Genomic DNA, 15,701 nt, shown 5'->3' with positions numbered 1-15,701 from the left:
TGCCCCATGAAGATGCTGGCCCTGCAAGATGCAGTGTGTGCTGGGAGGCACCGTCAGGTACAGTGGGGAGCCACAGCATGACCTAGGTGCAGAGGTCCACGGCAGGCCAGGCTGGCACCTGAGGGTAGACCTCGTCCTGCCCAACAGTCCCAAGTTGGAGACATGGGCTTTTATGCCAAAGTTAGTGGGGGTTTTTTGTTTTGTTTTGTTTTTGCAGTACTGGGATGGAACCCAGGGGTACTGTACCTCCAAGCTACACCCCTGGCCCTATTTTTTTTAGTATTTTTATTTTTGAAACAGGGTCTCACTGAATTGCGAAGGACCTTGCTAAGTAGCTGAGGCTGTCCGTGAACCATGATCCTCTGGTCTCAGCCTCCTGAATGCTAGGATTACAAGTGGACACCATGATGCCCTGCTTCAAAGTTAGCTTTTTAAATGGTTAAATCAGATGTTTTTCCTACCTAAAAAGAAAGTGTAAAAAAGTTATTGGCTCTCGGAGAAGCAGCTCAGAGCTGGCAGTGCCATCACTGCCCTGGGGCTGGAGCATGGACCTGGCATTAGAGGCAAAGCCAGCTGAAATGGGGGTAATAAACTTTGACTTGAGTTTACACCAGGGGGACTTGTTGCTTCTGTTGGCTTTATTTCGGAAGAATTAACATCGCTCCACCGGCACACTGTGGACAAGTCCCCACCTGCCTTTTCCTTTGGTATTTCCTGCTGCACACAAAGATGGCAGTGCTCTGAAGGCGCCTGGCCTGCAGCTACCCAGGACACTGCAGAAAAGGCTGTCAGGGCTGCACACAGCTGGGTGCACAGCTGGATGTGGAGGGGCCGGCCAGTGGCAGGCCTCAGCTCCCGCATGGGCCTGGCCCCTCAGGGCCTCTGATAGGCACCCCCGCCTGGGTGGGCAGGCAGGGGGCCGCAGCCTCAGCCAGGTCCTGCAGCAGGCTCTGCAGCCGCTGCAAGCTCGGGCGAACGTTCTCCTCCAGCCACTCCTCCACGGCGTCGGGGTAGAAGACGAGCTGCAGGGCAGCCTCCAGCTGCTGTGCGAGGGCACTCCACCTGCCCAGGAGGCTGGGGGGCAGCAGCCGCGCCCGGTGAGGCCCTTGGCCCGCGGTGCAGTGCTCCCGCCCCTGATGGAAAGCTGGCTACACCTTAACATCTGGAGCTGCAGCACATTTACAGCTGCCTGCAGTTTCTCTGGGTGGCACACGAACTGGTCATAGCTGACACATCTCGTGCTCAGGAGACTACTGCTGTCGGGCTCAGCTCACATCCCTGAACTGGGAGAACAAGGGGTTGTCCTGACTCGGTCCTAGGGGCACGAAGGCGCTCAGCTAGGGTCCCTCTGAGCTGGCGGGCCCAGGTGTCATGTGGTGACACTCCTTTTACAGCCGAGGGATGACCCAGCTTCTCGTCAAGGTTAAGGGTTGTAGTGAATACGGCGTCTGATTTAAGGTCCTTTACACCTGGAAAGCTTGTCTCAGCTCAACCGTGACTCCCAGAGGCCATGCCCCTGTACAGGAGGGGACAGCCGGCCCAGGGCACCCTGGGCACTTGGCTGCCGGGATTCGGGGGTTACCTGAGCACCTCGGGCTGAACGTGCTGGATCATGGCCGGGTGGATGAGCTTTCGCCTGCGGTGGTAGGGGCTGAACCAGCCAGTGACGTACCTGGGGCAAATCCAGACTGGTGTGCTCGCTGGGCGGACAGTGGCTAACGGGCAGTCATGGAACCTCACTGCACCCCTGGGAAACTTTAGGATCTGGTAGGAAGTTTCAAAGTTGGACTTCCCCTAGAAAAGCCTTGTCAGGATGAGGCAGCAGGGCCTCTCACCTGTTCCTCTCCAGCAGGGCATCCACAGAGCTGCGCAGGTGGAGGCTGACTTGTGTGACCAAGGCATGGATGTCACCACCAGGGAAGGAGCCAGCACCCTCACTGCCAAGAGCGAGAGCCGCACTAAGATGGTGGTCCCTGGAGACCTGGGGGCAGGGGCTGGGCGGGGTGGGGCGGTGCGGGGTGGGTTACCTCACAGCATCTGTTATCCCCAGGCCTGAAACTCCCAGGAAGTTCTCCACTCTCAATTTAACATGCTCAGCAAATCCTCCTGAAACCAAGCACATCAGAAGCCGTTGGAGCGGCCTCTAGGGGAGGAGGTGGCTCTGTGTGGGCTTCAGGCCCCTGGCCACTAGCGCAGCGGGCACAGCCACATGGCGAGCCCTGGCCAGGCCAGGCCCTGTAGGTGCCAGCCCCCAGGAGACCTCGGGGTGGATGAGCCAGCAACTCCCCCTCACACAGGAAAGACACTGTATTTTACTATTATTGTTTGTAGTGCGGCCGATTGATAGTGCTACTGTCCAAGGCACTCCACCACTGAGCTACATCCCTACCCCTTCAATGAGATAGGGCCCCGTTTACTAGCTGAGGCTAGCCTCAGACTTGCAATTCTCCTGCTGCAGCCTGCCAAGAAGCTGGGACTATAGGTTTGCACTGCCATGCCTGGCTATATGATCGTTATTACTTATGTATTTATTTTGTGGTGCTAAGGATTGAACCCAGGAGCATTCTACTGCTAAGCTAAGCCCCCAGGGCTATTTTATTTTTATACTGAAACAGGGTCTCAGTAAGTAGATGAGAGACAGGCCACTGCCACACCTTTGCTGCAGGATGGGGCAAGCGGCTACCTACTCATCCTCTGCGTACATTCTATTTGTTTTACTGTGTGTAACTGGGGGCGGAGCCCAGGGGCATTCTATCTCCCAGCTACACCCACAGCCCTGTTTTTTATTCTTTATTTTGAAACAGGGTCTCACTAGGCTGTGGAGGGCCTCACTCAGTAGCTGGGGCTGTCCGTGAACCTGGATCCTCCTGTCTCAGCCTCCCGAACGCTGGGATGACAAGCGTGCTCACCACGCCCAGCTCTGTACACATTCCAAACAGTTCAAAAGGGACAGGTGGAAACGGCGAGGACTCATCGTCTATGTCCTGGCGTGGCTCCTACTGAGCCACCTGTCCTTGCTGATGGTCCCTGCTGCATCTGGAATTTCTGTGTTAACACAGTCTTGTGATTTAAACCTGCACAGTTGCAGGGCACGGTGGTGCACACCCGTAATCCCAGTACTTGCGCAGCTTTAGTAGGAAGATCACAGGCTTGAGGCCAGCCTCAGCAACCCAGTGAGACCCTGTTCTGAAATAAAAAATAAAAAGCTGGGCACAGTGGCACATACCTGTAATCTCAGTACTTGGGAGACAGGAGAATCACAAGTTTGAGGACAGCCTCAGCAAGTAGTGAGAGTCTTATCAACCTTGAGAGACCCTGTTTCCAAATTAAAAGTAAAAAGCAGGGCTGAAGATGTAGCTTGGAGGTAGAATGACTCTGGGTTCAGTCCCCAGTACTACAACAAATAAATAAAGAACTGGGGGTTTAGTTTGAAGGTAAAATGCCCCCGGGTTCTATCCCTAGTACAAAAAAAAAAAAAAAAAAAAAAAGAAAATGATGCCAGGTATGGTAGTGCATGTGTGTATTCCTAGTATTTGGAAAGCTGAGACAGGAGGATCGCAGGCTCGCGGCCAGCTTTAGCTACTTGTGAGGCCACCTGCAACTTAAACCCTGTTTCAAATAAAAGAACAAAAAATGGGATTGGAGGTGTAGCTTGAAGGTAGAATGCCCCTGAGTTCCATCCCCAGTACCACTAAATAAATAAGTAAATAGGGCTGAGGGTGGTGCAGCCTGGAGGTAAAATGTCCCTGAGTTCAATCCCAGTGCCACAATTTTTTTTTTTTTCCAGGTCTGGGGACGGAACCTGGGGCATTCGACCTCCAAGCTACACCCCCTGCCCTATTTTTTATTCTTTATTTTGAAACCAGGTCTCACTGAGTTGCAGAGGGCCTCACTAAGTAGCTAAGGCTGTCTGCAAGCCATGATCCTCCGGTCTCAGCCTCCCAAATGCAGGGATTACAAGCGTGCACCACCATGCCTGAGGCATGGACAAGAGCTGGGCTGAGGGGTCCTCCAGCACTGGGATGCCCATTCTGCACAACTGAGGCAGAGGCAGAACGCTCTTCCTCGTCCCCATCTGGGGCGCAAGCTTTTTCATGGCTCAGTTTGAGGGGTGTCCTTCCCAACTCCCCAGCGCCTTGGGCTCACAGACCCGGCGGGGCAGGCTGAGCCAGCAGGATGAGCGGGGGTGGGGGTGGGGGGCGAGCGTCCTCCTGCCACCAGCAGCAGCAGGCCTTCACTGTGACTTCAGGCCTGGTCATGGGGAGCTGGCACTCACCATGGAGAAGCAACTGCAGACAGGCGGCCAGGGATGGGATTCCCACGGGGAGCAGCTCGCACAGCACGGAGAAGTGGTCATACCTACGTGAAGGAGAGGGGTGCTCGCTCCCTGGCCCCACCTGACCAAGGCTGCCCTGCTCTGGGGTGCCAAGGCCCCTGGTGGCCCGGCTGTCCCTGTCCCTCCCGCTCCCAGGGCAGTGCGCTGCTTTTCACGGCATCTCTGCTGCCGTGGGTGTGAGCGGCTCTGCTCCGTGTGGGAGAGCGACCCCGGGTCTAACCAGGCCCAGGAGGACTGTGTGTGCAGGGCAGATGTTGAGGAACGTGGTGCCACAGATGGCAGAAGCCATCCAGATGCTATTTTTTTTTGTGTGTGGTACTGGGGTTCCTGGAAGCCCTTCTACCTCCAGGCTACACTCCCAGACCTATTTTTATATTTTTATTTGGAAACAGGGTCGCTTCGAACCTGCGCGATCCTCCTGTCTCCGCCAAGCGTAGGGATTACAAGCATGCACCACCATGCCTGGCTATCCAGATGCTTCTGCGGAGCTGGCCACCGCCTCTGGACACACTGAGCTGAGAGCCGACTGCACAGCGCAGCACCTGGCAGGCACCAGGGCACGAGCCAGGCCGGCCAGCCACGCCCCAGTCCAGGGCCCTGCCTCCCAGCTCACAAGGTCAGTACTGGACTCAGGGCCAGCTCTACTTTCTAAGTGGCCTGAAACCTAAGCATGCCACACTGTGTCCTCAGGTCCTGCAACGCACGAGACACAAACAGCCCCACGTGTGGGGCAGGCGGGCGGGCAGCGGGCGGGGGGGCACGCTCAAGACCCGAGCACCCAGAGCAGCATCCTGTCGGGCGTGGGGCAGCTCCAAGGGCACAGGGCCCTCAACCCGAGGGTCTAAGGCAACACTGCAGGCTCCCACGTGACAGTGGGGCTGCCTCCTCCGGCTCACCTCTGCCAGCCAGTCAGGATGATGCCCTGGAGTGTGTCCTCTGGCCCGCCAACGGCCACCTGCAGCCACTGCACATGGTTCCTGAGGTGATGCTCGACAGGGCTCAGGGCCTGGCTGGGCCCCGTGGCCCCCTTGAAGGCACTGGCCGCCCACAGCCGAGGGAAGCCGCACTCCCGGTACTTTTCCATGAGAAGGACTGGTTGAGAAAGCAACAGGGTGAGCCCTTTTGCAGAGGCAGCCTGCCGTGGGGCCCAAGACACACGCCCCAAGGGCACACGCTCATGCTGACCAGTGATGGGAGCAGCCTGCGACCCCCTGGGCTTGCATGCTAGTGGAGAAGAGACTCCAGCTGTTCCTAAGTGGCCCCTAGTTCATCGGCTCATTTGGAAAATACTTGGGAGAAAATATATCTGTGCAGGGTTGGGGCCATGACTATCCTGGGCCGAGTGGGTCTGTGGTGAAGCAGGGTGCTGCCAGGGCCGGGGCTGTGCCTGGCGCTCTGTCATACGCTGGGCAGCCGAGCTGATGAGCCGCCTGCATCTCCCCCAGGCCCGGGTCACGGGGCGGGTGAACAGCCCATCCAGACATGAGTGTCGGGACAGGCATATCCCAGGCAGCCTGATACTGACCCTTGCCAGGGATGTCCAGGTCAGCTCCATAGTCCCAGAGCACAGGTTCCACCAGCTGCGGCACCCCGGATGCTGGGGACAGAGCAAGGCCATGAGTGTGGACAGACTATCCTCGGACACGTGGGTAAGTACAGGCTCGGCACTATGCTAAGTTTTTTGTCCTAAGTGTCACAGCCACAAGTGATGCTTTTTTTTTTTTTTCCTGACAGTACTGGTGGTGGAACCTGGGGTTTTCTATCTCCGAGCTACACCCCCAGCCCAGTTTTTCATTATTTATTTATTTTTGTTCATTTTTGTTTATATTTATTTATTTATTTATTTTGGTGTGTGTGTGTGTGTGTGTGGTACTGGGAGTCGAACCCAGAGGCTTTCAACCTCTGGGCTACACTCCCAGACCTATTTTTATACTTTATTTGGAAATAGGGTCTCACTAAGTTGCTGAGAGCCTCACTAAGTAGCTGAGGCTGGCTTCGAACCCGTGCGATCCTCCTGTCTCAGCCTCCTGAGCGCTGGGATTACAAGTGTGCGCCACCACACCTGGCTCTTTCATTCTTTATTTTGAAACAGGGTCTTACTGAGTTGCAGAGGGTCTCGCTAAGTACCGAAGGCTGTTGGCAAACCACTATCCTCCTGTCTCAGCCTCCCAAATGCTGGGATTATAAGTGTGCGCCAATATACCTGGCTCTGCAAACAAATATTTTACACTAATGGTATGTATTTTTTTTTTTTTTTTGGGTCTGGGGATGGAACCCAGGGGCATTTGACCTTCAAGCCACACCCCCTGCCCTATTTTTTTTATCCTTTATTTTGAAACAGTCTCACTAAGTTACTGAGGGCCTTACTAAGTAGCTGAGGCTGTCTGCAAACTGCAATCCTCCAGTCTCAGCCTCCCAAATGTTGAGATTACAAGCGTGCACCACTGCGCCCAGCTTTTTTATTCTTTATTTATTTTTTCTGTGGTACTAGGAGTGGACCCTAGGGGCTTTTCTACTTCTGGGCTATACTCTGAGACCTATTTCATATTTTATTTGGAAGCAGGGTCTCACTATAAATTGCCAAGAGCCTCACTAAGTAGCTGAGGCTGGCTTTGAACCTGTGTGATCCTCCTGTCTCAGCCTCCCAAGCGCTGGGATTACAAGCGTGCGCCACCACGCCTGGCTACGTGATGCTTTTTAAAGCTGCCTGCTGTGGAAGTGATTGGGCCTGCAGGGTCTTCTCAGGGTGTTTCCCTCTGTTCCATGGGGGACACTGGAGCACACCATTAATTGGAATTAATTCCAACTAATCTAATCTTTTTCCAGTACTAGACATTAAACCCAGGAACACTTTTTTTGTGTGTGTATGGTACTGGGGATTGAGCCCAGGGCAGTTCTACCTCTGCGCTATACCCCTAGCCTGATTTTTAAATTTTTTACTTTGGAACAGGGTCTCATTAAGTTAGAGGGCCTAAGTTGCTGAGGTTGGCTGAGAACTATCATCCTCCTGTCTCAGCCTCCCAAGCGCTGGGATTACATGCCCAGCTGACACTTTACTTCTGAACTAAACCCATCAGCCTTTTAAAGCTCTTTGAGACATGGTCTCACTAAGTCGCCCAGGCTGGCTGTGAATTTGTGTTACTCCTGTCTCAGCCTCCTGAGTTGCTGGTTTCTAGGCACATGACACAGCACTGGCCTAATTTAAAAAAAAATTTTTTTTGCATGACTAGGGATGAAACCCAGGAGCATTCTACCTCCAAGGTACACCCCCAGCCCTATATTTTATTCCTTATTTTGAAACAGGGTCTCACTGAGTTGCAAAGGCCTCACTGAGTTGCTGAGGCTGTCCATGAATCATGATCCTCCTGTCTCAGCCTCCCAAATGCTGGGATTACAAGGGTGCACCACCACACCTGGCTTCTAGTTCATCTTAATCTACACATCAGATAGTGACTGCCATCAGGACAATGTAGCCCCAGGACTCAGGGGCCTCACAGAGGCATGGGCAACTGCCAGAGCTGGACCCCACTCGGCTGTGGGATCACGGGCCTCGGAATCTGGGCAGGCAGAGCGGTGTGCTGAAGCACCACCTCCAGGTGAGGGATGGCACTTGTCAGCTCTGTCCCTAAGGCTCAGGCAGGTTGAGCCAGGACCTAGAGCTCTGGAGGAGCTGCTGCTCCCTCTACCATGTGGCTCGTCCATGGCCACTGTGAACCTTGGGCCCCAGGCGCTGCAAGACTGGCCACAGAAAATACTCGGGGATGCCGGGCATGGTGGCACACACTTATGTAATCCCAGCATTCGGGAGGCTGACACTGGAGAATCAGGGTTCGCAGACAGCCTCAGCTACTCAGTGAGGCCCTCTGCAACTCAGTGAGACCCTGTTTCAAATTAAAGAATAAAAAATCGGGCAGGGGCTGTAGCTTGGAGATCAGATGCCTCTAGGTTCCATCCCCAGACACACACACACACACACACACACACACACACACACACAAAAGAATAAAAATAGGGCAAGGGGCGTAACTCAGAGGTTGAATGCCCCTGGGTTCCATCCCCAGACACACAAAACAAAAAACAAACAAAAAAGAAAGAAAGAAACCAAGAAAATATACGGGCTACGGCTGCGAGAAGCACTGGACGTTCCCACTGCCCCTGTGGGCCCTTCATAGCCCCATCGGCCCTCCAGCTCAGACGCCTGCGACTCTACAGCCGCTCCAGGGGTGACTTAAACCCGACGCTTTCTTAGGAGCCCACATAAAACATGGTCTTGCGGAGGCTCTCTTCTTAGACCTTGAAACCCAGGGGTCTCAGGCAGCCGCGTGGGAACCGCCCCCCAACCCGCGGGGCCAACCTGCGAGCTGCTCCGGGGGCACGTCCCGCAGCATGTCGTCCCACACCAGGGGTGTGGTGCCGGGGTGCCGGGCCCGCACGTGGCTGGCCACGGCCCGCACGTGTGACAGGCACAGCTTCGCTTGGCTGTTCTGCTCCTGCCGTAGCCACTGTCTTGAGGCTTCCCCCTCACCCAGGTAGTAGACCTAGGGGAAGAAACGATGGTGTGTCAATGGCGTTGCCCCACCGTGCCCTGGCCCTGCCTTCTTCGGGGCCCTCAGTCTCACTCGGGCCCCCATGGTCGTTCAGCAGCTCGACTCGGGCTGCCAAAAGGCAGATGACCACTTCCATCACTGAGAAGTGGATAAACACGTGCCCACCCCACAGCGGGCTATTCCTGACATGCGCGACATGTGAAAGAACATGCCCTGGACACGTGAGTGAAAGAAGCCAGACGCAGGAGCTACCTACGGTGTGACTTCGTTGGTGTGAAATGTCCAGACCAGGCCCGAGCAGAAGGACAGAAAGCAGACTAGAGTGTGCCAGGGCCAGGGTGGGGCACATACGACTGATGGCAGGGCTCTCCAAAGAGGCAGCGCACGCGCGCGCGTGCACACACACACACACACCTCTTTAGAAAAAGAGGACCCTCAGGGCCCCCATCCCAGCTGCAGGCCTCATTCGAGCTCCTGGGAGGCGGACCATCTTCCCAGCTAGTGCTTCAGGGTCATGACTAACACTTCCCTCCTCTCATCCCCCCAAGTTGCATTTCTTGGGCTGGAACCAAGTTCTGAAGGCATACGTTTGCCCACGGCAGGGGCTGGCTCTGTTCTGGGGGTGGGGGTGCGCAGCCATTTCTGGCCACAGCTCACGCCAGGGGCTGGTGGCCTTAGCTGACACACAGGGTACTCTACTTAGGCTCTGCAGGACGGACCCTGTGCAGGCCACCATCCTCCCCAGAAAGTCAGCTAGAATGGCTCCCTAAACGAGGCCCACCTCCCCTGCAAGCCCTGTCTTTACTCTTCAGTACTTAGGTTATTTTTCTATTTAAAGGAAACCACAGCGTGGACAGTGAGTCTGAAGAGAAGAGGGCTGTGGCAAACTGGGGGGACAGAGGCACCCACCTCATCACACCCAATGTGGAGCCAGCGGGCGCCCTTGTGCAGCTCCAGGACCTGGTCAATCATGGCTTCCACCAGTGCCAGCGACTCTGCCTCGTGAGGGTTCAGGGTGTTGGGAAAGAGCGCTACTTCCCGTAGGTGAGCGAACGCTGCGTGCTTCAAAACAAACTGTGGCCAGAAGGTCAGCGCTGCTGGGGGCGTGCCTGGGGCCTCTGGCCCTGCGGTGCTTGTCAAGGGCTCCCAGCCCCGAGCCAGCCGTGACAGCCTGTCCAAGGCCAGCCCGGCGGCTTGGGGCTTACTCAGGAACACTGAAGCAGAAGTAACTTCTGAACCTGCCCCGGCCGCTTCCGGCCATCCAGATGGGTTCTCAGTGGCCTTTCTTTGGAACTCCCAACTTTTTTTCTTTCTTTCTTTTTTTTAACATAGTGCTGGTAACTAAACCCAGGGGCATTCTACCTCTGAGCTACACCCCCAGCCAAGTGTGCACCACCAAGCCCAGCTTTGCATCCCAATTCACCAGGTTCATTCACGTTCAGAATTAAGGCTGGGCACACATCTGACTCCCTGTGTGAAGAGTGTGACAAATCGTCCCAGAACAAGTACAAAAATGAACAATTCTGCCCAAACAGCCATACTGGGACCCCGGAAAGCACGGAAGGTGAGAAACCCATTGAGAAATGTTTGTGTGCGGATGTCACAATGCCCTCCTTGCTAAGGGCGGCTCCCTATTCTCCCACTCAGACCCCCTGCAGCCTTGCTGTGCAGGTGAGCCGATGGGATGGAGCCAAAGCCCCTCCTCCTCCCACTCTCCCAGGCCCAGGGATAGGAGGCACACCTTTTACAGATGCCCAGGCCGCAGCTTGAGCAGGGACACCAGAAAGCGGCTGCGCTTGGGAGAGAGGCTGCAGGGCGCCAAGGACCATGAGGGTTAAGCACGGGGCTGAGGACAGAGCGTGTTGGGCTCAAGGCCTGGAGGGGGCCTACTAGGACAGCAGGGCCTAAACTGTGTGGGACTTCCGGAGCGGGACACAGGGGAGGGAGGTAACCTAGAGCCAGCAGACCAGCTGTGCTTGTTTCCCAGTTTGATGCAGAGAATACTTTTTTTTTCTTTTGCGGTACTGGGGATGGAACCCAGGGGTATTCAAACTCCAAGCTACACCCACAGCCATTTTATTCTTTATTTTGAAACAGGGTCTCATTGAGTTGCAGAGGGCCTAAGTAGCTGAGGCTGTCTGTGAACCACGATCTTCCGGTCTCAGTGAAGAATACTTTGGATATTAAGTGAGAAAGACACAGAGAACATGGAAGCCGCCCCCCCCCCCCCGCCGCGGACCTGGAGTCAGGTGCTCTCTGGCCCCTTGGACAGCCGGGGCTGCACTCTGCCTCACCTGGGCATCGCCCGCCCCTTGACCACCCCTGGCACCGGCAATTCCAACGCTGCTGCTCACCTCCATGTGTCCGAACGTCTGCACCAAAGGAACCACCTCCAGCTCACTGAGCTTGGCCAGACGTAGGATCTCCGCAACTTCGGAGGGGCTGGAGAGGCAAAGGCTGTGAGAGGGCTGGCAGCCCTTCCCCTTAGTCCCCGGGGCCTCCCAGGCAGCGGCGAGCTGCCCACTCGGCAGCTCCACACTCAGGCTGCAGGGTGGCGACCCTCTGGGCCTGGATGCTGCTCCTCTGTCCCCCAGTGACCGTGCACGTCTGCCTGCCCTTCCACAGCCTCCACCAGTGGTGGGCACACCAAGTCGCGCGGCTGAGTCGGGGTAGGCAGCCTGGCCACTGTTCTGCCGCATGGGTCACTCCAGGGAGGGGCCTACACCCTGCCACCTTGTGCTTTTTCTGCAGGTTCTGTGAATTGTTCATTATGGATTTATCTAAAAAAGAAAGCTATTTCTAGTTGTTATATTTGAACATCTCTTTCTTTACTTTTTCTTTTTTTGTGTGGTATTGGGGGTGAAACCCAGAGGTTTTGACCTCCAGCCAAATTTTTTAAATCTCTTATATGGGAACAGGGTTTACAAGGTTGATAAGACTATCACTACTTGAGCTGGGCGTGGTGCGCGCTTGTAATCCCCGCGCTTGGGGGGCTGAGACGGGAGAGTCATGGTTCGTGGACAGCCTCAGCTACTTAGGACTTTGCAACTCAGACCCTGTTTCTAAATAAAGAATAAGCCGGGCGTGGTGGCGCACGCTTGTAATCCCAGCGCTTGGGAGGCTGAGACAGGAGGATCACACAGGTTCGAAGCCAGCCTCAGCTACTTAGCGAGGCTCTCAGCAACTTAGTGAGACCCTGTTTCCAAATAAAATATAAAATAGGTCTGGGAGTATAGCCCAGAGGTAGAAAGCCCCTGAGTTCCACCCCCAGTACCACTGAAAGAAAGAGAGAGAGAAAGAGAGAAAGAAAAAATAAAATATAGGGCTGGGGGTGTAGCTCGGAAGTAGAATGCCCCTGGGTTCCATCCCCCCAGTATCTTAAAAAAAAAAAGAAAAGAAAAAGAAAGGGCATCACTACTTGCTGAGGCTGTCCTGGAATCCTCCTGTCTCAGCCTCCAAGTACTGGGATATTGGGATTACAGGTGTGTGCCACCACACCCGGCTTGAACCATCTCTTAATCATATCTAAAAATTTATTTATTTATTTGTGTGGCACTGAGGATTGAACCCAGGGGCATTCTACCTCTGAGCTACACCTCCAGCCCTATTCTATTTTCATTTGGAAACAGGGTCTCACTAGGTTGATGAGAATCTCACTGCTTGCTGAGATTGTCCTTGAACCTGCGGTCCTCCTGTCTCAGCCTCTCAAGTATTGGGATTACAGGCATGTGATACCATGCCTGGCCTCTAAGTTCATTAATCATATAGAATTGTTTTTACTGTAAATACACCTGTTTCGAGCTTCAAAGGAACCCTGGTGCTTTTCTCACTTTGAAAGAAAACATGTTTGCTATAGGGAAAGACACAGAAGAGTACAAATAACACACAGGCCCAGCCCTCACCAGTGTTAATGCTGTCCACCTTCCCTCCCTGTGGCCCACGCTCTATCTGAGACACAGACAAGGTGAAGAACTCGGACACCTAGAGCCTTGGCCCGCTTTTGCTCTTCCTCATAATCACAGAGCACTATCGTTTCTCCAAAGCTTCACCAGCTGGGTATGACAGCACATGCCTGTAATCCCTGCACTCGGGAGGTAGAGGCAGGAGGAGCCTCAGCCATTTAGTGAGATCTTCAACAACTCAGCAAGAACTTAAATAAAAAGCGCTAACAGTGCGGCTCAGAGGAGAATGTCCCCGGATTCAATCCCCACTACCAAAAAAAAAAGCTTCACCAGTTTGGTAGCCAAAATGGTGGTGTGCTGTTTTAATTTCTTTAGTTACTTATAAGGGGTTTAGCATTTTCCCATGTACTGTTGGCCACTTTTACTTCTTCCTCCAGGATCTGCAACCTCATACCCTCTGCCCATTTTCCTTCAGGCTCTTTGTGACTGATGGAGGACCTGTCATCAGAGCTGAGCACCTCTCCCCACATCGGATTTCACCGATTCTGATTCTGCACGCCCACTTGGGACCCCAGCCTTGGCCTCGAGGCCACCCGGCTGCTGGCCTGTTCAGCGTTCTCAGCACACTCACACGGCGGGCTGAAGACTGGGAGCCTGAAATGCAAACGGCAGCTCTTGCTTGTGGGTCATGGCGGGTGCTTATTTTTCCTTTTAAATGTTTTCAAGTTGTCTTCAGTGAATGTGTTTTATTTCTATAACATGTTTTAATTTTATAATCAGTTTTTTTTTTTGCCATACTAGGGCTTGAACCCAGGTGTATTCTACCTCTTAGCTACACCTATTTTTCAGCCTTATTTTTCATTCTTTATTTTGAAACAGGGTCTTACTAAGCTACAGAGGGCCTCACTAAGTATATGAGGCCGGCCATGAACCTGCGATCCTCCTGTCTCAGCCTCTGAAGTACTGGGATTACAAGCATGTGCCACCACGCCCGGCTTTGTAACCAGTTTTCATCATTCAAGACACACATTTTGGAAGACAGTAATGGAACATGCCCACCATGGTTAGGTTCCCAACCGTCCCCCCACCTCTAGGCTGGGCTTTCCCACCTGCCCCCCACTGCCCCGCTTCCTGGGTGCTGCACAGTGATACCTGTACGCATGCTTGGCCTGCAGCAGCCGCAGGTGGCCCGCATAGGGAAACATGTCTTCATACTCAATGAGGAGGCCATTCGCACCTAGAGCGCGGAACAGAGGAAAAATCTGGGGGAAATGGGGAGGGGCGCGCATTACAAAGCAGCGACTGAGTAGAAGCCATCGATGTGCAGCATGGAGACTTCCTTTCTAGCCTCTGAGAAAGGAGGTGCTTGGTATTCACCTCTCCTTGAAACTTTCGGTCTGCAACATGTGGTTTATGTTATGCCGAATCAAACGCTCTCACTAGCGACGTCTATTTTGTACAGGACGGGTAATAGGCTACAGGACAGAGATGCTACCCAACAGCAGTTAACTCTGAGGCTGTCTTCAGACCTGTGATCCTCCCGCTTCATCTACTCTGTGGTCTCATATTGTCGCTCTCTGGGAGACGTCCATTTGGGCGCTCTTTTCTGGGTCCCCAGGGCTGAGCATTCTTGGAATTTCCCTTTCTCGTTCTCTACCATCTCCTGCTAACCTCACATGTGTGTTATTGTGTCTGGATGTGGCCACATCTATTTCAGTTTGGGGATTCATGGGGATACCTTGCTTTGTTGAAAAGTGTATTGGTTTACTGGTTTCCTAGGACTGTTATAATGAATGACCACAAACTGGGGAGCTCAAAGAACAGGAATTTTCTCTCACAGTTCTGGAGGCCAGAAGCCCCGAACAAAGGTGTCAGTGGGTCTGCTCCTTCTGAAGGTCTGGGAGTGGCTTCCTTGGCACTCCCAGCCTGGACGCTGCAGCAGCCCTGGCCGCCCTGGCTGTGCCACTCCCAGCCTCTGCTGCTGTTGTCACGCACAGACTCCCCGTGACTTCTCATCGTCGCCCGCTCTGCACAACTCTGTGCCTAAAGTTTCTTCTTCCTGGCCAGGCTCTCTGTACTCTCACACGACCTCATCTCACCTCGAATACATCTGCACTTTCACGGGGACGGGAGGGTAGGTCTTGAACTTGGCTTTGTGTGTGTGTGTGGTGCTGCAGATGGATCCCAGGGCCGTGCCACCTCTGAGCTCCACGCCCAGCCCTATTTTATTCTTTTATTTTGAAACAGGGTCTAAGTTGCAGAGAACCTTACTAAGTTGCTGAGGCCAGCAAGTAGTAGGATTACAAGCATGCGCCACCACACCCACCTTGAACTTGTCTTTTGAGGACACAATTTAACCCACAAGCAAGAGGTTGTGATTTCCATTGCCCTCAGTTTTGTTCTCTGGGCTCCATTATTTGATGTCTAGTTTTGTAGGGGAGTGGGGAGACCCTCTACGCTGCTGCTGCCACCCCCAACCCACGGCCTCATGGCCACATCCCAAGTGCCCATTTCTACAGAATATGCCTTCCAACGTTAAGACCAGACCCAAGCTGAAAGATGATTCTAGAAGTAAAAGGGAGCCCTTACCTCTGAGAGGTATGAGACCTTTGGTGGAGCTCCTTTAAGGTCCAAGTGAACAAATCTCATCTTAAATGGTGTAGAACCTGACATTTTGGTGCGTTTTTGTGAACTCTATTAACGGGATCTCAGGTTAATGGTCTGGGACTTCTTCCTGGTGGAGAAAATCAAAGATCAAAGTTGTTGGGTTTTTTTTTTCTTTTGTGGTGCTGGGGTTGGACCCCAGGGGCACTCTACCCCCAAGCTATACCATTAGCCCAGTTGTATTCCTTATTTGGAAACGGGGTCTCACTAAATTGCAGAGGGCTCACTCAGTGGCCGAGGCTGGCCATGAAC

At 53.8% G+C, this 15,701-nt stretch overlaps 1 protein-coding gene across 1 annotated transcript; it reads right to left on the bottom strand.

The window, feature by feature from the left end:
• Window positions 1–848: 848 nt before the first annotated feature.
• Window positions 849–15,458, bottom strand: HEXD (hexosaminidase D; the record flags this gene model as incomplete). Its single annotated transcript, XM_080714177.1, has 12 exons — window positions 849–1,074; window positions 1,583–1,672; window positions 1,836–1,937; window positions 2,028–2,106; window positions 4,277–4,359; window positions 5,233–5,428; window positions 5,862–5,933; window positions 8,691–8,874; window positions 9,793–9,957; window positions 11,238–11,325; window positions 13,938–14,047; window positions 15,375–15,458. 12 exons carry the CDS (start codon window positions 15,456–15,458, stop codon window positions 849–851), a joined length of 1,479 nt encoding a protein of 492 aa, XP_080570303.1.
• Window positions 15,459–15,701: the final 243 nt, after the last annotated feature.

Source organism: Muscardinus avellanarius, assembly GCF_963383645.1.
Source record: "Muscardinus avellanarius genome assembly, chromosome: 16".
NCBI classification, from domain to species: domain Eukaryota; kingdom Metazoa; phylum Chordata; class Mammalia; order Rodentia; family Gliridae; genus Muscardinus; species Muscardinus avellanarius.
The sequence above is the reverse complement of the archived record's forward strand: the minus strand, read 5'-3'. Positions and strand labels throughout refer to the sequence as shown.